The 23,144-nt window shown below is 34.6% G+C and overlaps 1 protein-coding gene across 1 annotated transcript in view; it reads left to right on the top strand.

Moving 5' to 3' along the window:
- LOC131161407 (uncharacterized) overlaps positions 1-22,936 on the top strand; it is a 28,952-nt gene extending 6,016 nt beyond the window's left edge. Inside the window, exons 3-13 of the mRNA XM_058117152.1 lie at positions 4,394-4,508; positions 8,113-8,194; positions 8,403-8,473; positions 9,587-9,628; positions 13,999-14,123; positions 16,776-16,869; positions 17,846-17,948; positions 18,027-18,223; positions 18,347-18,452; positions 18,796-18,882; positions 22,604-22,936. Of these exons, the coding sequence (XP_057973135.1) occupies positions 4,394-4,508; positions 8,113-8,194; positions 8,403-8,473; positions 9,587-9,628; positions 13,999-14,123; positions 16,776-16,869; positions 17,846-17,948; positions 18,027-18,223; positions 18,347-18,452; positions 18,796-18,882; positions 22,604-22,705 (1,124 nt within the window). The 3' untranslated portion in view covers positions 22,706-22,936. The remainder of the gene's footprint in view (positions 1-4,393; positions 4,509-8,112; positions 8,195-8,402; positions 8,474-9,586; positions 9,629-13,998; positions 14,124-16,775; positions 16,870-17,845; positions 17,949-18,026; positions 18,224-18,346; positions 18,453-18,795; positions 18,883-22,603) is intronic.
- Positions 22,937-23,144: the final 208 nt, after the last annotated feature.

Below are 23,144 nucleotides of genomic sequence, written 5' to 3'. Positions count from 1 at the left end.
ACCATGTGAGAGAAATGATAGGCATGGTATTTTGAAAAGACCAACGTCTACCTATGTCTTTTTGATCTCCTTCCTCCTCTACCAGTACTGAAACTCAAGTTCCCAATCATCCCTCTATTATTTATCTCCATGTCTAATGTTGTTACTGTCAAACTTAACCAAGACAATTATCTTCTCTGAAAAGCACAGATGGTGCCTTATTTCAGAGGTCAGGATCTCTCCGGGTACATTAATGGTACCACAACAAAACCAACCAAAACCATTTCTGTATCTGACTCTGAAATCGAGGTTATTTATGAAATACTAAATCCTGCCTACACGCAATGGGTGCGTTAGGACAACCTCATTCTTAGCATGCTCATGTCTTCCCTCACTGAAGGGGTGCTTGCTCAGGTAGTCAACTATACAACATCCAGCGTTGTCTAGCGTGCTTTCGATGAAATTTTCTCTTCCATATCTCGTGCGCGAATTGTTCAAATACGCACACAATTGGCCACTGCAACTAAGGGCAGCCAATTTGCCACCGAGTATTTTCTCTTCATCAAGAGACTTACAAATGAGTTAGCTATTGCAGGTTAACCTATGACTTGTGATGATATTATCACTTACGTGCTTGCAGGATTAGGCCATGAATATGACAACTTTGTGGCCTCCATCTCTGCCTGCACTGACACTATGACACTAGAAGAAATTTATTCTCTATTACTAACCACTGAAGCTCGCCTTTCTCGACACCAATTTGCTCCTATGGTCCAGCAAGCATCTGCAAATGTTGCTCAACGTCAATCCCAATCTTTTGAGCGAAGTGGATGCGATGGTCCTCGAGGAAGGGGGTGTGGAAATCGTGGTGGCTTCAATTCTGCTAACCGAAGCAATGATCAGTCTCCCCTTATTTGCCAGGTTTGTGGTAAACCATGACATTCTACTCGAAAATGTTATCATAGATTTGATCTTTCTTATCAGGACTCTCCAAAACCAGCACCCAAGCAGGCTATGGTAGCTGTGAATAATGACAATTGGGAGACTTGAGTGGCACGCTGATACAGGTGCAACCCATCATCTTACCAATGAAGTAGCAAGTATGAACCTAACGAATGATGACTACAATGGTTTAGATAATGGTCAAGGTTTGCAAATCTTTAAAACTGGATCCTCTAAATTTTCAACTGCTACTTCTACCTTTGTTCTTAACCAAGTTCTTCTCGTCCCTGAGATTCGAAAAAATTTAATATATGTGCAGCAATTTTGTGTTGATAATAGTGTTTATTTTGAGTTTCATTCTCATTTCTTTCTTGTGAAGGACTACTCGGGGAAGGTCCTTCATCTAGGACATCTCAATGATGGCCTCTATTGGTTCTCCACCAAATCGAGTCTCCCTCAAGCCTTTTCCAGTGTTCGTGTCTCTCTTCGTGAGTGGCATTGTAGACTTGGACACACATAAGCTCTTGTCGTCAACAAAGTTCTTTGCAGTAGAGAAAAATAAGATGCACTCTGTGTGCAATGAATGTCAAATGGCTAAGAGTCATTACTTGCCTTTTCAATCTTCTCATTTGTTTCTTCCAAACCTTTGGATTTAATTTTCAGTGATGTATGGGAACCCACATCTATGGTTTCTACCACTGGTGCCAAATATTATGTAAGCTTTTTAGATGATGATTCCAAGTTTCTTTGGTTATTCCCTATTAAACACAAGTCAAATGTCGAACAAATTTTTCGTAAGTTTCAAGCATATGTTGAAAAACATTTTGAAAGAAAAATAAAAGCCATCCAGTCTGACTGGGGTGGTGAATTTTGGCGCTTAAACACTTATTTTAAAAACATTGGAATTAACCATCGGCTAGCTTGCCCTCATGCTCATCAACAAAACGTTTCAATTGAGTGTAAACATTAACATATTGTCGAAGTAGGTTTAGGCATGTTGGCACACTCGAATTTATCAATGCTTTACTGGGAAGATGCCTTTCAAACTACTGCGTATGTTATAAACAAGCTTCCTACACCAATTTTAAAGCAAAAATCACCTTATGAAATTCTTTATCACCGTGTGTAGACTATTCATTCATGCGTGCTTTCGCCTGTGCATGCTGGCCTAACTTGAGACCTTACAATAAAAATAAACTCAATTTTCGCTCAAAAACATGCATATTCATTGGTTATTGTCTTTGTTATCAAGGTACAAGTGCCTCAATCTTTCTATTGGTAAGGTTTATGTTTCTAGACATGTCATATTTGATGAAACACTTTTTCCTTACATCAAAGAAACCAATCTCAGCTCCCCTATTGAGCAGTCATCACATTCTGTTTCTTTTCCACTTCATATCAATGTTTCGAAATCTATGAGTTCGAGAGGTTTGCAGAATAACCGTATTTCCACGAGCACACAATCTATACCTTGTTTGTCTCTTCTTGCAAGAACTGATCAAGACACATCTACACGGCATGTTACTGCAGAATTCCAGTCTGCTATTATTCCAACCCAACTAGTTAACACATTGCCTGCTTCACAGTTGATACGTGCCTCTCCCAACCGAGTAACAAACAGTCACTTTACTCTATAACAACAAGATCAACGAATAACATTCATAAACCTTGGCAACCAAGTGATGGCTGCATTCGGTATCCACTACCTCGAACATTGTTAGCAGGAAGTAGTAATATAGCCATGGAACTTACGTCTTATACTGAGGCATCAAGGCGAGAAGTAATGAATAAAGAGTTTTTTGCTTTGCTGCAAAATGGCACTTGATCTTTGGTTTCACCTTCAGCTGAAGCCAACATTGTGGGATGTCATTGGGTCTACAAAGTTAAAAAAAATCAAACGGGAGTACTAAGCGTTACAAAGCTCGACTAGTTGCCAAAGGATTCCACCAACAAGAAGGAATCGACTTCTCTGAGACCTTTAGTCCACTCATCAAACATGCTACTATTCGGTTAGTGCTTTCCATTACAATTTCTTATAATTGGCTTATAAAGCAACTAGATGTGCAAAATGCATTTTGGCATGGTGATTTGCAAGAAGAAGTATTCATGTCTCAACCACAGCGTTATATTCATCCACAATATCCAAATCATGTTTGTAAGTTACATAAATCGCTTTATGGTTTGCGGCAAGCTCCAAGAACTTGGTTTTCTAAACTTTCAGACAAGCTCTAGTCCTTAGATTTCCATGAAAGTAAAGTTGATACATCATTTTTTGTTTTAGATCAACAACAACTGTTGTTTATATTCTCATTTATGTTGACAAAATCTTGATAACGTGTTCAAGTTCAGCTGCAATCAACAGAGTGATTAATTGCTTAAAGGTAACATTTGCTGTCAAAGACTTGGGTTCTCTGAATTTTTCCTTGGTGTAGAGGCACTTTGATGTTCTGATGGCCTTTATCTAACTCAGCACAAGTATATTGTTGACTTGCTTAAACGGAGCAACATGGATAAGGCCAAACTTTGCAGCAGTCCTATGGCCTCTAATTGTCACCTTAATTCTACAGATGAAACCTTTTGAGGATGCAAGTCTCTATCAAAGTATTGTCGGCAGCATGCAATATCTTGCATTTACAAGGCCTGATTTAGCATTTTCTGTACACAAAGTCAGTAACATGCATAGGCCTCTTGATTCCCACTGGCTTGCAGTCAAGCGAATATTCCGCTATCTTAAACATTCAATTTCTACAGGTTTACTAATCACGCTATGGATTTCAGATTGCAGGCAGCTGATAGGGATGTTCGACGATCAGTGGGTGCTTATTGCATATATATGGGATCCAACTTGGTCTCGTGGAGTTGCAAACAGCAGCCTATGGTAGCTCAAAGCAGTACTGAGGCTGAATACAAGGCGCTAGCAAATACAGCAGCCGAAATTACATGGATCAAATAAGTTGTATTTGAACTTGGTTTTTCTCTAAGACAAGCTCCAATCCTATGGTGTGACAATATTGGAGCAACTTACCTCACCTCCAATCTTGTGTTTCATTGCAACAATCATATTTTCAATTTTAAAAAACGATTTTTTTTATTCTTTGTTTGGTCATTCAGAATTCTTGGTCTGTTGGTCTATCATAATGCTTTTACCCTATGTTTGGAGAGGGTTTGGATTTAGAGTTGTATTGGATTTGAATAAGATGGTGTATAAAATTATATTAAAATTTGTCCAAATCTACCCAAATCCAAATCCAAGGTCCAAAATCCATGTTCTCAAACATTACCTTATAGGTTATTGTTTAGAGGTTTTGGTTTTCTGCAGCTTCTAGAAGCTCTTTTTTTTTCCTTGTTGATTTTATATTGAGGTCTTCCTTGTAGACATGAAATTACTTTTTTAGTCAATTTTTTCATAACATTTTTGTTCTCCTCTTCTCTCAAATTTAAAAAATATTTCAGCTGGATCATTCTTTTTCAGGTAATAATGTTCAAGAAGCTTGTACAGTAAAAGATGAGTCAAAAGACAATCGGGCACTAGTAGATGATAATAAAGCACAAAATCTTACTGGAGAAGATATTGACGCAATGCGGAGGTGAGATCACATGCTGCTTCAACTAGTTGAAGGCTTATGGCAGAAATAATTTTATATATTTTACATCTTATAACTTATTTCAGACTGATTAAATAATTAGCCAAAAATTTAGAAAAAAATCTCTGTTGATTGTAAATTTTGTATTCCTTTTCAAGCGTCATACAACTCTCCTTTGTTCTACACTATCCAAATTTTCAGGGAACATATATAATTGTCACAATATGTTGTTTGGTGAGCATGCTACCATCTTATGGATTTTACATGTTCAGTCCATTCATTGAACTTACCAAATTCACCTAGGTCAAGGGAATAGACTGGGTCAATATAAAGGGGAGAGGATAAATAAGTGAGCACAAGAAACTAAGATTAGATTAGCAAATTGGAATATAGGAACTCTTATTGGAAAAATGTATGAAAATAGTGGGAAATAATGTTTAGGAGGAAAATTAACTTAAATCTACCTCCAAGAGATGAAATGGATAGGAGAGGAAGTTAGAGAAATTGAAAAATCAGAATTTAAACTTTGGTACACTGGTATAAAGAAACATAAAAATGGGGTGGGTATTATTGTAGACAAAAACCTAAAAGATAACACAGTAGATGTTAAAAGAATGGGAATAGGATCATTAAAATAAGGATAGTTTTAGGCTTGGAGATAGTGAACGTCATTAGTGTGTATGCTCCCCAAATAGGATTAGTAGAAAATCTTAAAAGACAATTTTGGGAAGATATGGATAGTATTTTACAAGGGATATCTATTTCTGAAAAAACATTCATAGGAGCTGATTTGAATGGTCACATTGGAAATGATAATATAGGATATAAGAAAATACATGGAGGCCACATATATGGAAATAAAAATGAAACCGGTGATACAATCTTAGATTTTGCCATGTCTTATTATTCGATTTTATTGAATACTTGCTTTATAAGAGAACACTTAATAACCTTCAAGAGTGGGTATAATAAAAGCCAAATAGATTTCTTCTTAACTAAGAACAGAGATCTTATATCTTGCAAGGATTGTAAAGTTATTCCTGGTGAAAGTTTGGTTATATAACATAGAGTCTTAATATTAGATATATATATATATATATTAAAAAATGGATGAGGAGTAGCATAAATCAATGTAAGAGAATTAGATGGTAGAACTTGAAGAGAGATAATATAGTAAAATTTAAAGATAAAATGAACAAAGAGTGTGATTGGACAATAAGGGATAAGGTTGATGCAAATACTGTTGGGAATGACAAAATTTATTGTAAGGATAGCAAAAGAGATTTTAGGTGATTCCAAAGGAAGATACTCAGGTAGTAAAGAAAGTTGGTGGTGGGATCAAGAAGTCCAAAAAGCCATTAAGACAAAAAGAAATTGGTATAAAATATGGTAAAATTGTAGAAATATAGAAAATGTTGAAAAATATAAAGAAGCAAGAAAAAATACAAAAAAGACTATTAGTGAAACTAAATATAGGGCTTATGATACTTTATATATTAAAATAGATGCAAAAGAAGGAGAAAAAAAATATTTATATACTTGTTAGAGATAGGGAAATAAAATGTAAAGATTTAGGTGATGTTAAATGTATAAAATATGAGAATGATAATGTCTTGATTAGAGAAGAAGACATAAAAGAGAGGTGACGAAGATACTTTAATAAATTGTTTAACAAAAATCAAATGAAAGATTGAACTTGGAATTGACAAATGAGAAGACTAAAAATAGAAGATATATTCGCAAAATTAGAGTCCTTGAAATTGAGATGACATTAAAAAAGATGAAAATTGGGAAATCTGTAGGACCAGATAAAATACCAATTGAAGTTTGGAAATGTTTAGGAGATAAAGGAATTGTTTGGTTAACGAATCTATTCAACACTATTATAAAAACAAAAGGAAATGCCAGAAGAAGGAAGGAAATGTACATTAGTACCTGTGTACAAAAACAAAGGCAATATTCAAAATTGTAATAACTATTGTGGAATTAAGATTGAGTCATATGATGAAATTATGGAAAAGGGTAATTGAACATAGGATAAAATTAGAAATGAGGATTTCATAAAATCAATTTGGTTTTATGTCTAAAAGATAAAAAACATAAGCTATTTATCTTTTAAGAATTTTAATGAAAAAGTTTAGGGAAAAGAAGAGAGACTTGCATATGGTTTTTATTGACCTAGAGAAAGCTTATGAAAGAGTATCTAGGGAAGTCCTTTGGTGTAGAAAATAAGGGAGTTTGTAATAGATATGTGGAACTTGTTAAGGATATGTATGATAGAGTAGTGACTAATGTTAGGACTGTAGGAGGTGAATTTGGAGATTTTTCAATCACAATATGTGTACATCAAGATTCTACTTTGAGTCCTTATATTTTTACTTTAGTAATTGATGAACTAATTTAGAATATCTAAAATGAGATCCCTTGGTGTATGTTGTTTGTACATGATATCGTGTTGATTGATGATTGTAGGAGCGGAGTGAAATCTAAGTTAGAACTTTGGAGAATCACATTAGAGTCTAAAGGGTTCAAAAAGTAGGGATAAGACAAAATATATGAAATGTAATTTCAGTAATGTAAGGAATAGCAATAGAGAGAAGATTAAACTTGATAATCAAGAGATTAATAGCATTGTTAGATTTATATATCTTGGATCTATTATGCAAGTTGAAGGGGAAATTGAAGAATATGTAGTAAATAGAATTAAAAAAGTTCAGGTAAAATGGAGGAATGCGTCAAGTGTGTTGTGTGATTGTAGAATACCCTTAAGATTAAAAGGAAAATTTTATAAGACGGCTATAAGGCCAGCTATGCTTTATGGTTCAAAATGTTGGACAACTAAGAAACATGTATAAAAAATAAAAGTTGCTAAGATACAAATGTTAAGGTGGATGAGTGGTTTAACATTAAAAGATAAAGTAAGAAATGAATATATACGCAAGAATTATGCATAGCACCAGTTGAAAACAAGATAAGGGAGGGGTGGCTTAGATGGTTTGAAGGCATTTGAAACGCAGGGCTTGTAGAGCACTTGTAAGGAGGAGTGAGTTAATTATTGCGTCTAACATGAAAAGGGGTAAGGTTAGGGGTAGGCCTAAAATAACTTGAAATGAGGTAGTGAGGAAGGATTTATTAGCCCTTAATCTAATAAAGGAAAAGAGGGAAACACTCTTGATCGGGTGATTTAAGGCTGAAGGCTTAGAAATTTATATTAACCATGTAGCAATCAATAGAAAGGAAAAAAAAATAAAAATAAAGAGCATTGCTTTATTTACTATGTATTTTATCATTTTTTCTTATCTTGAAAGAGGAAAATTCTTGTTTATATTGATGAATCACTCTCTCTCTCTCTCTCTCTCTCTCATGCTGTTGCAGTCAGAACCTGGATGTTTGTTTGTTTGTATTTTTTTTAAAAATTTAATCTTTGTAAATCCATTTTTTAATCTCCTCATTATGTGAGCCAGATATAGAAACTCTTATATATTTGTTTAGTTTAGATCGTGTCAATTTTAAGATTTTAAATCTGTTAACTAGTATGCAGTAGTATGCAGCTGTTGCCTATTTTTTACTCTCTTTTTTTTCACTAATATTTTTCTGCTTGATGCAGACAGGGTGCAAGTGGTGATGAAATAATTGATGCTCTTATTGCTAATAGTTCAACATTTGAGAAGAAAACATTGTTTTCACAAGTGAGTTTGTCTTTCAGTTGTAAAATGTTGAATACTGTTTGTTTTGAAGGGTCAGGATCCTTGCCTTTAAGTTTTTTTTTTTTTTTTTTTCCCCATATGGTTGACTTCCCCTGCATCAAATCACCTCTATGGGTCTGACAGAGTGAACTATGAGATGCAGTGGAATTGTCCTGGAAGGAATATATCCTGATCTTTTGCCTGTCTCCAGGAGAAATATAAGCTTAAGAAACAAAAAAAATATGCTCCCAAAGTGCTTTTGAGGCGTCCTTTTGCTCGAAGGTAACCTTCAAGTTTTTAATTTTTTGAGTCTTGATGGAATTATCTAGTAATGTATCTGCTAAATGTTTTGTGATAGTGAAGGCTTGTTTTTAGTTAAGGTTTGTTAGTTGCATTATTTTGTGTTTCTGTTCTGATTCAATTTTGATTATCTTTTGCTTTTGGCTGTTGGTCTCTTCCTTTCATATATACTCTGATGTCAAGAATTTATTTGAGGCATTTTATTTTGTAATTCAAACTCTATCTCGAACCTTTAAGGTTAGCATGCTACATGCCAACATCAATACAGACTTCATCAAGTTACAGTATTTGCTGTTTTATTATTGTTGTTATACACTTGTTTTTAGAAATGCTGAAGTGAGTTGAAGCACTGATTGAGTCCTTTTTAACTTTTTTAGTAAGCCTAAATAGTGGGCTTAAAAGGATGTTGATCACAGGGTTTGAGCTATGCAATTAAAGTGGAAGTGATTTCAAGCGTGATATGTGATTTATTGCATAAAATGCAAGAATTTTTCTTCAAACACTCCTTTACAGCTAAGATGAGGATGGTTTGGTAGTTGATTGGCAAGATTGGGAAGGATAAAATCAATGTTTTTTACAAGGCAAAGGCATTAGATGAGGTGTAAGCCTTACCGCGTGTAAAAATAAACACCCCCCCCCCCCCCCCCCCCCCCAAAAAAAAAAAACCATGAGTGGTACTGCTACTATAATTTGAATAGAAAATCCCCCCCTCTCCCCCCCAGCGGCCTTATATTTGACTCCAAGGCAAATCTATGTTACCATCATCCCACCAAATCAATGTTTGTGATGATAAATTTGCCTCCTTTTGTTTTATTTTCTTGACTGCATCAATCAACTGTAAATGTGACAAAATTATTAGTTAGCACAAGCTTGTGCTTTTTAGCTGTTATTGCCCTAATTGTTTACAATGCGTCCTGATGCTTGTTTAATAATAATGTTTGTTTTTCATGTCAAAATTTGTGTTATGCCATTTTCCTCATAAACTAGATGTGACATATGCTTCTATTGCCCCTTTAATCATTTACATGTTCTTAATGTGCGTTTCATAATAGTCTGTGTTTTCAATTTGCTGATTTGCTCATGTTATTTTTTCAGTATATGTGAGGCGTACTTCAAGAAATATCCTGCTAGAATTGGGTAATAAGATTGCACTTGTTATTTTAGTATTTTTTATGTGCTACTTGGTTTACTTAAGTCTTTTTCAAGAGCTTGAGCAACTGATTTGTGAAGTGAAAGCAATCAATAAAGCTTGTTTGTTACATTGTCATCAGGTTAAGATGCGTACTTACCATGTATTATTAGTGAAATACAGCAATGGGATGACCAATGTTTTTTTGCTTTCAAACCATACTGCTTTGATGCTTGCGTAGATAGCTATGTGGTAATACATGTATCTTGTCTGTATTCTGAAGAACTCATAACTCTGGATGCACTGTTTATGTTGTGAACAAGTCTTCTGGATATCTGTGGCCTGCCATGGGCATATGCTAGGAAGCACTGATACCAACATGAGACGCAGATATGACATAATATTTCCACGCTTTTTTAAAAATGAGGATATGACATGGCAGGGATATGTTGATAAATTAATTTTGTGTGTGCGTGTGTATGCATGTTTTTCCTTTTAGATGACAAGTATTGTGGTAATTTTGATTTAAAATGAAATATAAACACCATTAAGCATGCAAAATTATCAATTACACATTTTACGAATTACATTTGTACAATCATCAATTGCATTCATGTTATAGAATATTTGTCTAACAACAAAAAAACAACTCTAGGGCATGGTTGATGGTGGGCAACTAACATGGCTTATCAAGAAAAAGAAAAAAGAAGAAGATTAACATAGAGTGGTCAACTATGATGGCTTCAGAAAGAGGGGGTAATTCTGGGGGCTGGAAGGTCCAACATTGCTCTACATGGTTGGTGCAGTGGCACTTGGCTCCAAAGTCCAACCATTCCAATGTCAATAACCTCTTGAGTCTCAAATCTCTCAATTTCTCCTCAATTATAATTTTTTTTAAAGGTTTTGTTTAACAAAATTTAAGAGGGAAACAAGACACAGCTTTCCGGCACAAGAAGTGTCACAGAGGTGTCCTTGTCATGTTGAGAAACATTGGAAGTGTCTCAGCTGTGTTAAACAAATAAAAATAAAATAATTAGTTTTCGACATGTGTTGAATACATGTTGGGGACACACACTTTAAGCTTTTCTAGAGATTCTAGTGCTTGACTTCAAAATTTGGAGCTGTAATGAGTAGTTGATGTTGAGGTTGCAAATTGCAATATAACTGTTTGGGAGTAGTTAGGAATCAGTAGAGCAAAGCTTTGGGGATTCGATTAGGGTTGTTTGCTTTATTAATCCATTTCCATTATCCTCTTATATTTCTGTGGATCCAATTTTTGCTTATAAGTGAGAGCTCAAGCACAATATACAAATTATCCACAATCTTTTCTATTGGAGTTACTAAGCCCAATTCTTTCCTAAAAATACTCATCAATGCATTCAGCAATCCTAATTATCTAGATACACACTACAGAATTCCTTCACTAATTTCCAATGACCAAATTGACCTTAGAGGATTCCTTTTCTACAAGGATTCTAACAAGGCTATATTTCGTCAAGTTTAGTTGAGTATTTTGGTAGTTAAGGGCCTTTAAATAGTTTGGCAAAGTTGGGTTAAAAATAGAGAACTTTAGACAACTAGAAGATAATATTCGAGTGACAGTTCTAGTCAATGGTATTAGGATATCCATTGATCAGAAATGTGGGAGTAGAGTGTTTTAAGGAGCTGCATGCCACCTCAAATGGTGGTAGCCACCTTTAGAATCTGTATAAGCCACCTCTTTCCACATTGCCCAGTGAGATCTTGAGCTTGTGATGTGCCTTATAGTGTAGCATGACGAGGACATTGTGTGTTTGAGCAAGAGGAGATTGTTGACTTGCGTTACTATAGTCCCCATCCCACATTGGCTGTGAATGGGATTTACTTGAAAGACGACTAGAATTGCCATCAATAATTTTTTTTACAGTAGATGTGATTGGCCAGCCAATCAGTCAACTGATTAATAAAGGTTAAAGTCTAACCTAAATCGTAAGGATAGGGGTTGGTCTAGGAGTATGTTTACGTTCAAGGAAGGTATTGAGTCAATAGCACCCTCAGAGGAAGGTATTGAGTCAATAGCATCCTCGAAGCAACTGTTTCATGAATAGTACCATTTAACTTGCAAACTATCCTTTCAACGTTGATAAGGTGGTTCTTGAAATGAACATGACTCCTTTGAGATGTGAAATTGATAAAGTGTTTCCCAAGTATTTTAATTTTGGTTCATTCCACCACCCAACCAACACTCTTGGCCAAATGAATGAAGATCCCCTCATCAGGAGCATCTTCTTGGATGTCACCTTTACGCCGTCAAAGAGGCATGTTTATCAGATTAATTAAAGTTACCATTGCACTAAATATGCAAATCATTTATTAAAGAATGCAACCAGGAGTCAATTTTAAATTTGCCAAACCTTGTATTCATTCTATAATATTACAGCCTTCAACACTCATTATTGAATAAGATTCATCTCAGGAATATCACTTGGGCCGCCACTGTGACACTATTGGAGAGACACTGTCTCATTATTTACTTGTGATGAGTTTTGCACAACAAGTAGGAACGCTTAAGAATTAATCAAATATCATTGGATTTCAAGAAAATTGGTTATTTTTGCTCAAGATGGCATTTGGTTCTCGTGGTAGGAAACACGGACACTTGAAAAGGGCCCTGACATACTCTTGACACAGCTGGATAAATGTATGACACGTGTTGGAAATTAATTTTGTTGTTGTGTGTTTTTTTCTTAAAAAAATAATTTTTGGACATGGATGGACACCCCTGGGGCATGTTTGTTTAGGTCAAATCATTTTGCTTCCTTCGGCCACTTTTACAAAACCACAAAAAAAAAGAAAAAAAGAAAAGAAAAAAAAAGAGGTAGATAGAAGAGATGAAAGAAGCTTCTTTGGAGCCCTGGCTTGACTCACGACCCCATCCTCCCCCATCTTGCCTTTGAACCAGCCTCCCAGCTTTCTTTGCTGGTTTGCCCTGTGTCAGTTTGTCAAAGGGTTTGAAGCCCCATATTTGCTCAAGTAAGGGTTTTATTCAAAAATAACCAAGACTATTCAATACATGATTGAGCAAGGATGATTCCTGTTTCATTTTTAAATTAAAATTTCCTCAATATTTTTCATTTAAAAGGAAAAACATGCCTGAATATATATATTTTTTATTAAGTAACTAATGTAGCCCAGCCTTGTTGTGTCCCTATTTTTCTAAAATCGCCATATTGCTGTGTTGGCATTGTGTCACATCCATATCGGTGCTTCCTAGGTCTTATGTTGTCCTTTTGGTTTTTAAGTTGCTGGTGTTACGTGGTCCTTGTTCTCGTGCATCTTTGTCTATCATGGCATTCTCATGATCTCTAAGTTGCTCATGTTGTCTGTCCGAGGTCTCATATGGTCCTTTCAAGATGGTCCCAGTGATTTTGGGGTTTATTCAGCCTCTCTAGTGCACTCAGAGCGGCTTGTTGTTTTTCAGTCAATTTTCAGATTCAATTCAGTTTCTTACAGTTTTCTAGTTTTGTGAGCTTTTTAGACTCTTTCAGGACGACCAATTTTAAAATTTCAAATTTGTAATGTAATTCTTTTGGTGGGGGTGGGAGTGACCCTTTGGCACCTCTTGAAGAGCATGATGTATATAGATGTCACTTAGGTTTTTGTGCCCCTTCTTGGCGCTTTCGGTCTACCTGCATTTCAAGGTTTTATTATTCTTTTTCCTTTTCCAAATTTCGAACTTTTTTTGTGAATTATAGAATTTTCTTCAATTTCTGCATTTATTTTAGGTATTGATGTACCCAATTGCTATAAGTATTGCATCTGAAAGCACTACTTGAACTATGAGGTTGCTATAAAATGACTGCCAAAATACTTCATATTTTCTCAAATCTAGAGTTATTATTGCTCATTTTTCATCTATGTTAGGCAGGCATCATCATATATTTCTGAAAAAAAAATAAAAATAAAGAACGCATCATTGGTTCACATATCACATATTTAAAGTCATAGTTTCAAGTCATCAAAACAGCCTCTCCAAAGTTTGGAGGTAAGGTAGTGTTCATGTACCCTTCCCAATCTTCTGTGAGTCTGTGACTGCGTGAGGGCCTTGTGCATTAGGTGTTGCTTTTAGCAGTGGTCCACACATGCACACCTGTATACAGAACTTTGGTTTTAAGATTCTACCAGTGGTAGTGACTGAAAAAGTAAAAACACAACTGGGTATTCTCTAAAATGAAATGTCTATTGTGGTTGACGATTGCCATTATTATGTTTTCAACTTTTCATATGAGTTAATGGGTCCAAGAAGTTGGTGGTTCATTCATGCAAATGCATACTTTCTATAAATTTTTTGTAATGTGGTTGAAGTTTATTTGAGACTCAGTGTCCTATGATTTTTCAGGTACTTGCGAGTGGATGCTTTATCTCTTCTACTTTCCATGGCTAATGTTAGTGCTCATTCAGATGTCCTTGTTGTCGATATGGTTGGTGGTCTTCTCACTGGTGCTGTAGCGGAACGTTTGGGAGGTTTGTTGTTTTGCATCATGAACATGAATCTTTACGTGGTGCCTGTTATAAATTTTAAATTTGTTGTATGTAATGCTGCAACAAGGAGTCAGGAAGAAGGGGGGAGGAATTTGTGATGAAATTTCGTGATGGTACATTGAGTTCTGCTGCTTCACATATTTTTTTTTACATAATTTTGAAAAGTGGAGGATGTGCTGAAACTAAATCCTTTTTTTTTTTTTGTTATTTTAAAATTTTTATTAATTGTTAATATTGTTTAATAAGTAAGATGTCTCAATTTAGATCTTAGTTTAGTACTTTAATAACCTAATGTTATTATAAATCCTATTATAAATGCTGTATGGTGACATTCTATTCAAATATTGATTTTGCAAAATGATTACTGTTTAGTAGCTGAAGAGAAGTGTTTTGAAATTATGTGGATCATTCTAATATTCACAATCACCATTGTCCTGGAACATAGGATTGTAGTATTGTACACATGATCCTACAATGCTAGAACTGCTTAATGATCTAGATTAAACAAAAAATTGCTGAGCTGGGTTTGCAATATGATCTAAAGGTTGGATCATGAGATTGAAAGGTTGGATTATAAATTTAGGTAGAATCATACTAAATGAGGATTAAATTTCTGCTAGGAGCTGACTTTTGCTTAAAATTTCTGAGTTATTTTATTGGACCTTTTATTTTAATTGGTTCCTAAGGTCCAAAGAACTACATAAGCGTTCATAAAATGGGGCAATTATTTGAATGGACCTCACTCATAACTTCTAAAATGTATGTGGTTTTTATTAATTTTTCAATCCTGTGTTCTTAATCTCTTGATTGTATCATTTGATATCAGTTGTGCCTCCCTTGCATTCTTGGAAATGGTTGTGTTAACAATATTATATTTTTTATTCCTTTTTTTAATAAAAAAAATTGATTCGTTAGAGAAAAAAAATACAAGCTTTTGAGGACAAGACATCCCGAATATTCACTATTCAGCAAAAAACAATTACAAAACTGCTGCTCTTCTACCCTTTGGAAGGTTAGACAACGAAAATTCCCAAAAAAATACCCAAATAGTGGCCACTCTATCCCGTATCAAGTACAAAGAAGTAGTTTTAGATTAGCATTAAAAATTCTCATATTTCTCTCAGTCCACAAGGCCCAAAGAATAGCATACTGCACACTTCCATAAGGCCATCCATTTTTTGCTCTTTCCAAAATCCACCGACAAGAATTCAGGCACATTTTGTGAGGTACCCACAAAATTCACCAAAAATAGAGAACAGGGTAGACCATAGCTGTTGTGCCACCCGATAAAGTAGGAAGATATGTGCATTGGTCTCATCAGACTCTTAAATACATCATACAACTTTTTGGGCTGGTTGTCTTAAAAGGAACCTACTTCTTCCAAAATGACATTATTCCAAGGAAAAGAAGGGGATTTTCTTCTTCTTTTTTTTATCCAAAGAACTAATTAAAGACAAAAGAGGAAAAAAGAAAAAATAAAGAGGAAGAAATTTAAAAAAAGAAGAGAGTTGAAAAATAATATTATTCTCTTTATTTTTTTCCATAATTCCTTTCAAGACTATATTCTTTGAAATTTTTACTTTTGACTTCCTATTGGTACATAAATAATTTTAAAAGTTATTCAATGTAGTTTGTGAGAAATTACAATTTTTCATGATTTGATTTATGGGCCCTCCACCAATTCTATGTAACGAAATGATTTCGTTAAACCTTGCACTTCATTTTCCAAAGAGAGAGTGGCGTCTAAAAGCACTGGAGCTGTCTTCTGTATGGACTTATACTATGGAAATGTTGGTCTTTACAATAGTTGCAGAAAATAATCTCTTTTTATTTGGACTTTTTAAAATTCATAGAGTTTTGTTATGGAGTGAGTTCAAATAAAAAATATTAATGTAATAAGTTTCTGGTTTTGTTTAAAACATTGACTTTGTCAGGGGGCATGGATTTATTTCCTGATAAATGCTGCAAATGACTATTTATATTTTATAGTTGGACAACAAAATTGGTGCAGCTAAGATGTTCCAGTAAATCTTAATGATACTGAAGAAGCAGTTTTTACGAGTAATTGTGATGATACTCAAGGTTTGCAATTTCGCATGATTAGATCTGCCTCACTTCAGCGTGACTGTTGGCGAAGAGATTATACTGGAGCAGTATTCACAATTAATTGTAATAGTTAGGGTAAACTATACCACACGCTCCTGAAGTTTCACTGAATTTGCTTCACTCCAAGAAGTTCAAATTGAGATTTGTGACATTTTGATCCTTAAAATTTCATATTTGGGCTAGTTCAAGTCTCTTCCCAAAGAGCTCATCAAAGTAGAAGTTGAAACTTCAAGGATCAAATTGTAACAATTTAAAATTTTGACAGTGAAGTGCGACTTAGTGAACTTAATAGAATTGTTGTGTAATTTACCCCAATAGCTAATTGAAGTCTGCATTTTTCATGCAATTGGATGTGTCACTGTTGGCTACAGATGCTTGTGAAGAATTCCATACAGTGACACCAACATCCGTAATTGTATTTTGCATGCAATTTAGTATTTTTGCTATTCTCTGTGCACCAGGGCATGTAAATAAGTGCAGTGGTTGCTTGTACTGTCATGATGGTTGAATATGGTAGATGTTTTACAGGTTCTGGTTACACGTGCAATGCATATTTTGGAGCTGCACCGTACTCTATGGATATTGTGAGAATATTCAACTTAAGTGATAAAATTTGTGAAAGGTAAATTATTCTTTAGCCTTAGTTGGAATTATGTTGGAACACATTATTCATCAGCCTTACAATATGCATTAATTGCCGACTCATTACTGGTTTTATAGATGCAAATTACTCATTACTTGGGGGAAAGTTTTGAGAAATATTCTTGTTAAAATTGCTTATTTGAAAATGTTGTTTTTATTTATGAGCAATGCGTATATGAATTATTGCATGCATTGTTGTAACATAAATACTGTTATATAATTGTACTTTAGAAAATTTAGTGGAAAAGTCTTTTGCTATAAACAAAAACAGTGGAATGATATATAGTTGTGGGATTGGTTGTGAATTATTTTTACCTTGCTAATTGGAAGAATACCACATGTTTTTTCTATTAAGAGAGAGAAATTTGTTCCTGTCTTGTTTTGTGCCCAGGGAATACAAGGATTCTGTTGCTTTGCCTATATACTAAAGTCACATCTAATTGATCCCCTAGTTTGGAAAAGCAGGGAATAAAGTAGAGTACCGCTTGTTGGTTTTAATTGATGAATGTGGTTCAGGCTTGGGTATATAGACTTTAATCCAGTTCTTGATATCAAATAGACTTTTCAATGACCCTTCAGTACAATTTGATCACTGCTATCTTTGTGATTGACTGTACCAGAGTCCATTGTAGATTTTTTTTTTTTTAATTTTAATTCTGGTTTGTCAAATTGTTGCTTAGTTGTTTGGGTAGAGAGAGAGGGAGAAAACTTGTGGGGAGCACTTTATTGCTTGTGTTCTGTGTAAAAACATGTGGTTTGGCTGAATTTTAATGAATTGTTTCTGAAGTTATCTGTCAGAACTGCAATATCCTCCGCTGATGTTTACTTTGAATCTCTTGATGGTAATGACTGGTTGCCTTTTCCCTATGTTTTGTTTTTAGGAGTTTCTTTTGATTCTTTTGCTTATTTTCTTCAACAGTTAGTTTTTTCTGGTATTTATTAGTCTTTTGGTCCAGGATTGTGCAATGTCCTCTCACAGATCTCTGTTCAGCTCCAAATGGAACTGCTGAGCAAATTGGAAAACATAAAGGTGTATGTGGCATGGAAACACAGTCAAATGTAGGTAGTCCTTCCTTACTAGCTTGCATGTTTTTCATTTTTCTGCCTCTTAATTATATAATTGAACAATTTGTGCAGGAACACTTGTCTTCTCATGATTCACCTGCACATGCAAGCGGCATTGAACAAATATCTCTCTCATCTGGAAATGGGATGCCAGACCTTACTACATATACAATTGCTTCTGCGGTGGCAAAACCCTGGAAATCTGCAAAAGCTGGAGAGAGTGCCTCAAAAGAGACCATTTCATCATGGAAGAAAAATGGATTTTCAAGGTTCGTAACTTCTTGTATTCTTGGTCAATATTAATTTTTTTTCCTCCCAAACAGTTGCTATCTTGTTTACAAACTAATAGAAGGCATTTAATTAATACCTTCTATTTATAATTCTTTGTGCAGCTTAATTGTTGCTGCACCAGACATGGATGCATGGAATATCATTCGAGAACTTCTGCCCCTTCTATCATATTCAGCTCCTTTCACCATTTATCACCAGTATCTTCAGGTCATTTGTTTATGAGTTTTTATGGATTTTTAAAATTTCAAGATTTGTATTCAAGCGTCGCCCTCTTTCATTTTACCCTCTAGACATCCAAGCATAGTTCTTCACACCAGTTTAACTAAATTAAACTCTAAGTGATTGCTGTGTTGGTAGATGCAATAAATACTTTATCATTATACATTTATTGGAAATATAGGTTTGTGACACAGATTCTTTTTTCACTACTTGGGCTGGTGTATTCTAACACTTGCAGATATTTATATGCATCGTGGGCGCTTTTTTGTTTATATATGCTTAAAATTGTGAGAGTACTTCAATTGATATTTTAATTTCTTCTTTAATGCAGCCTTTGGCAACATGCATGCATAATCTACAAATTGGGAAAATGGCAATTGGCATGCAAATTTCAGAGCCTTGGTTGCGTGAATATCAGGTTTTTTTTTGAAAAATATTCTCTGTAAATATTTGACATGGATTTTTAAGGCTTGGTATACATTCTTGGCCCACAACCTAACAGCTTATGCTTTGCTGAAACTTCTTGGATTCTAGTCTTGCTAGCCCATTTATTGTCAATTTGTTAAATTATCTTATTCCCCAGAATAGGTGTTATTCATGATTTGTTTACCTCTTCACATCCATTTTGGATGCGCATGCAAAAGGGGGGTTACTACTAGATATACATTGTTGACCCACAATGTAACACTTTAAGCTTTTAGCCCAATTGGTAATTTAGCATTGATGTTCCCTCGTATTGTTCGAGATTTATTTGCTTATATTTAGGGACATTCATGGAAGTTACATTGGAGTAACCCACTGTTTGATGCTTTTGAAGCTGCTGTATCCTGATCCACTGTGAAGAGCTTTGTGTTCAATTATTGCACCTACTTTTCCTTCTCTCTCTCTTTGGTTGGGGGAGGGGTTATGCATTTACCACATGCCTTGAATTATCTCACAAGTGCCAAGGGAGTTTTTTTTTTTTTTTTAAATAAAGAGAAGTCAAATGGTTTTCTCCCCTTAAGTTGGGGAATATGTTTATTTATCATCTAATAATTGTAACTTCATCCTAGTTCTCTAGGAGAATGTTCAACCGCACAATATAGGATTCTAATGTTAGACATTTGCATTGGTAAGTGGAATAGTAGAGATAGACATAGAATAGCATGTTAGAACTTAAAAGGAGAAATCAACTTTTCTGCGGACAAGTTAAGTGTTTTAACCCTGTTTTGAAAGGCGAAGGCATTAAATAAGGTGTTTTAACCCTTATGAGTTATGAGAGGTGTAAGCCTCAATGAGTTGGGGCATAAGCCTTTTTGGGATAATATTATTATTTTGGATAAAAATATATAATAAGTTACATATATATATATATATATATATATTAAAAAAATTTTAAAAAAAATTCTTGAATAGACTACTAGTAGGCTTTTCTAAGAATACCAACTTAAATCCATTTACCCCATGTTTGGGAGATTTGGGCTATGGATTTGGATTTTGTGGATTTGGATAAGATGCAATACAATTGTAGTGAATATTGTCCAAATGTATATAAATTCCATTCTGAGGCCTGAATTCTGTACTTCCAAAACACAACCTAAATAAATCATACCTAGTGAGAACTGTAACATTACAAAATTCAAATTACTTTTAAAATCTAAGATGCAACCCTCAATTGTTTAAGAGTTTTTGAGATCAACTCAAATTAGGGCATTCCTTTCATATAAACAATTAAATACTTGAGTAAAATTTCCTAACCAAAATGAACTTAAAATTTAAGTACCCTAAATGCATTAGCCTTCAACAGAAAAAAGTGTAAGGCTTCAGTTTAATAAGTTTTTTTTTTTATTTTTTATTTTTTATTTTTTATTTAAGATTTGGTGTTGTCGATTGTGCCTTGAGGAGTTTTGGGCAACACTGGTTTGTGTGTGTGCGTATTTCTTTTTTAAATTTGGATTGAATCATAAGATGTGGCGGAGTGACACTGGGTTCAGTGCCAGCATATAGTTGGAAGAAGAACCCACATATAGGTGGGAGTTGAATCTAGATTTATAGATTTTGCAGCACCAGCAAGCACAAAGAAGTTTATACAATAGCCTAGGTCCCACATCAAATGGGAATCAAAGCTGGTCCCGCATACTTGTGTTATTTCTTTTCATGCTGAGCTAAGACCGTATTGGATCCTATTGTTGAAATTTATTCATGGAACATCTGTGGGGCTGTATGGCAAGGAAAAAAAGAGAGAGATGACGGTGAAAGAAGGCAACAGGGAAAAAAGAAGAAGATATGATAATGAAAGAAGGCTGTTGAGATCTCCAAGACACGCTCTTTGCAGAATAAGATGATTGCTCATATTAAGAGAATGGCAAGAAAAGTGATAGGAGAAGCTAATGAAACAAATATATTTGGTGTTTGGTAAAGAGAGTTGGCAGTGGAACATGGACATCCAAAATCAAGCAAAATAAAAAGGTGGACTAACATATAACCAAAGCAATGTAAAAATTGGATAACATGAAAAAGTATTAAGGATCCGGGTGAAGATGTGAAAAAGGGGAACTTTAGATGGATTTGTTGTAGCTAGGATTTTTGTTTTAGTTTGGGAAAATTTTTGATTATTTTAGAATTTTACTTAATTTAGGGTTATTTTGTGCATTTTAAGTACTTCAAGGTTATTTTGTAATTTCATTTACTGGGGAGTATTTTGGGAACTTTTGTTTCAGTTGCAATGTATAAGTACTTGTAACGTATTACGTAGGAAACAGTTAATCACTTTGAAATCTGATTTCCAGAACTGTTTCTTTATTCCCCCCCCCCCCCTCCTCTCTATCTTATGCAGCCTTCTCCCACTTCTTCTACTTCCTTTTCTCTTTTTCTTTTCTGCTCTGCTTCTATTTTTCACTGATTCTAATCTTCTGTTCTACTCTCTGTTCTGTCCCAGTCCTATCTTCCACCCTGTTCTCTCTATTCTCCTCTCTTGACAAAATATTAGGTACACCAGATATACTACCTAGCATGCTGATTGGTACACTGGTACCAATCAAAATAATAAATTGCTCAAGTCAATGGAGTTGGGCTTTTTTTGGGAAGGGATGTAGGATGAGAAGTGGGAACTGGATGGATCACTTCGACTCAATTTGAAGACCCATTTTAGGTAATAAAATCAAGGAACTGTTGGGTCTTAAACGCAGAGGTGTTTAGTTAATTAGTAATTATTATGTGTGTTCAGTTTATAAATTTAATAGCTCTGAATTTGTTAAAGGAAATTATTCATGATTGCATAAATTGGTGAAAAAGGATTCATTTAGCTGACCTCTCCTAGTGGGACTTGAGGCTTGGTTTTTTTTTTTTTGTTGTTGTTATGTTTGTTTAGTTGATTTTGTAGGTCAGGTTTATGTGCATGTGGGGCAGGTTTGTTGCATAGAGCGCGTCTTTTAGGGGTTTATTACTAAGGTATTTTATTATAATCTTTCCTATAAATTAGTGTGTATTCCTTTCTTCTCTCCTTCCTTCTCCCCTCACCTCTCCTCTACTTCTCTTGATTTGTTTCATGCGGAAAACCCTTAAAACTCATTTTGTTAATGACTTGAGTACGATTTCTTGTTTGTTTTGCATTTATCCAAGTATCTCAAATCATAAGAACATAAAAACATAAAAAAAAAAGATAAAGATACTATCGTGACAAATATATCAATGCATCCATAGTCCAGCAACACTGGAGCGTAAATTCTGTTTCCATGTTTATCTGTCTGTCCACCACAGCTAGTAGAGTTATGATTTAGAACGTTTGGGGGATTTTGTACTAGGCAGTTATAAATAGAACGCAGATATCTAGTATTGGTCAGCAGGTACTTTTTTTGTGTGGTCATGGGTAATGCTGATTGTCAATCGTCTGTTCCTCTATTATTTCAGTGCAAATTGATTCTGTGACCTTATTAGATGCATTCATTGCCTGTTGTTTGTTTGAAAGGAAAAACAAAGAAAGAAAGAGGAAAAAGAAAACTTCTTTACTTTGTACTGTTTGTTTGTATCGATGCTTGCACCCCCATCTTTTCAAGAACTGATGGCTTAACGCACCTTAAAAACTTTTTCCATCCAAACACAACACAAAGCGAGGTGGTGACATCCATGACTGAGTCTTCTTGGTTTCATACTTTGTGCAGGTTCTTCCGTCAAGAACGCACCCATGCATGCAGATGAGCGGATTTGGTGGCTACATTCTGAGCGGGATTAAGATCTGTGACACTGAATCACCGCTCCAGTAGTAGTAATTGCCATCATGATTGGCCTATATACTAGCTGTTGTTTATTTACATTTAGGTAGTCCATTTTTTTTATTTTATATACCATTATGCTTTCTTCCCTCCCTTTAGATTAAACTCTGGTCGAACTATTGGATTGACCCTTGGGGTCATGTATATTCAAGGGCATGCTAATGTTCCTAACTTATTAGAAAAATTTATAAAATAATATTGCATATGCAATGTGACATCTAATTAAACTAGTTACATATCTTAAGCAATCGATAATGTTATTATATTACTTTTCATTAATCACTTTATTTTCACACAAACATCCATTGAACACTTCTCTAACACTTCTTTTAATAAGCTGCGAATGCGCAATAATTAGAATTTGACTGCATTTTATTTTTTAATTCGGAAGAATTATAGTTGCAAAACAATACTACAACTTTGGAGTTTT

This window comes from Malania oleifera, chromosome 8 (genome assembly GCF_029873635.1).
Source record: "Malania oleifera isolate guangnan ecotype guangnan chromosome 8, ASM2987363v1, whole genome shotgun sequence".
Lineage (NCBI taxonomy): Eukaryota > Viridiplantae > Streptophyta > Magnoliopsida > Santalales > Ximeniaceae > Malania > Malania oleifera.
This window is presented reverse-complemented; position numbering and strand designations above follow the sequence as displayed.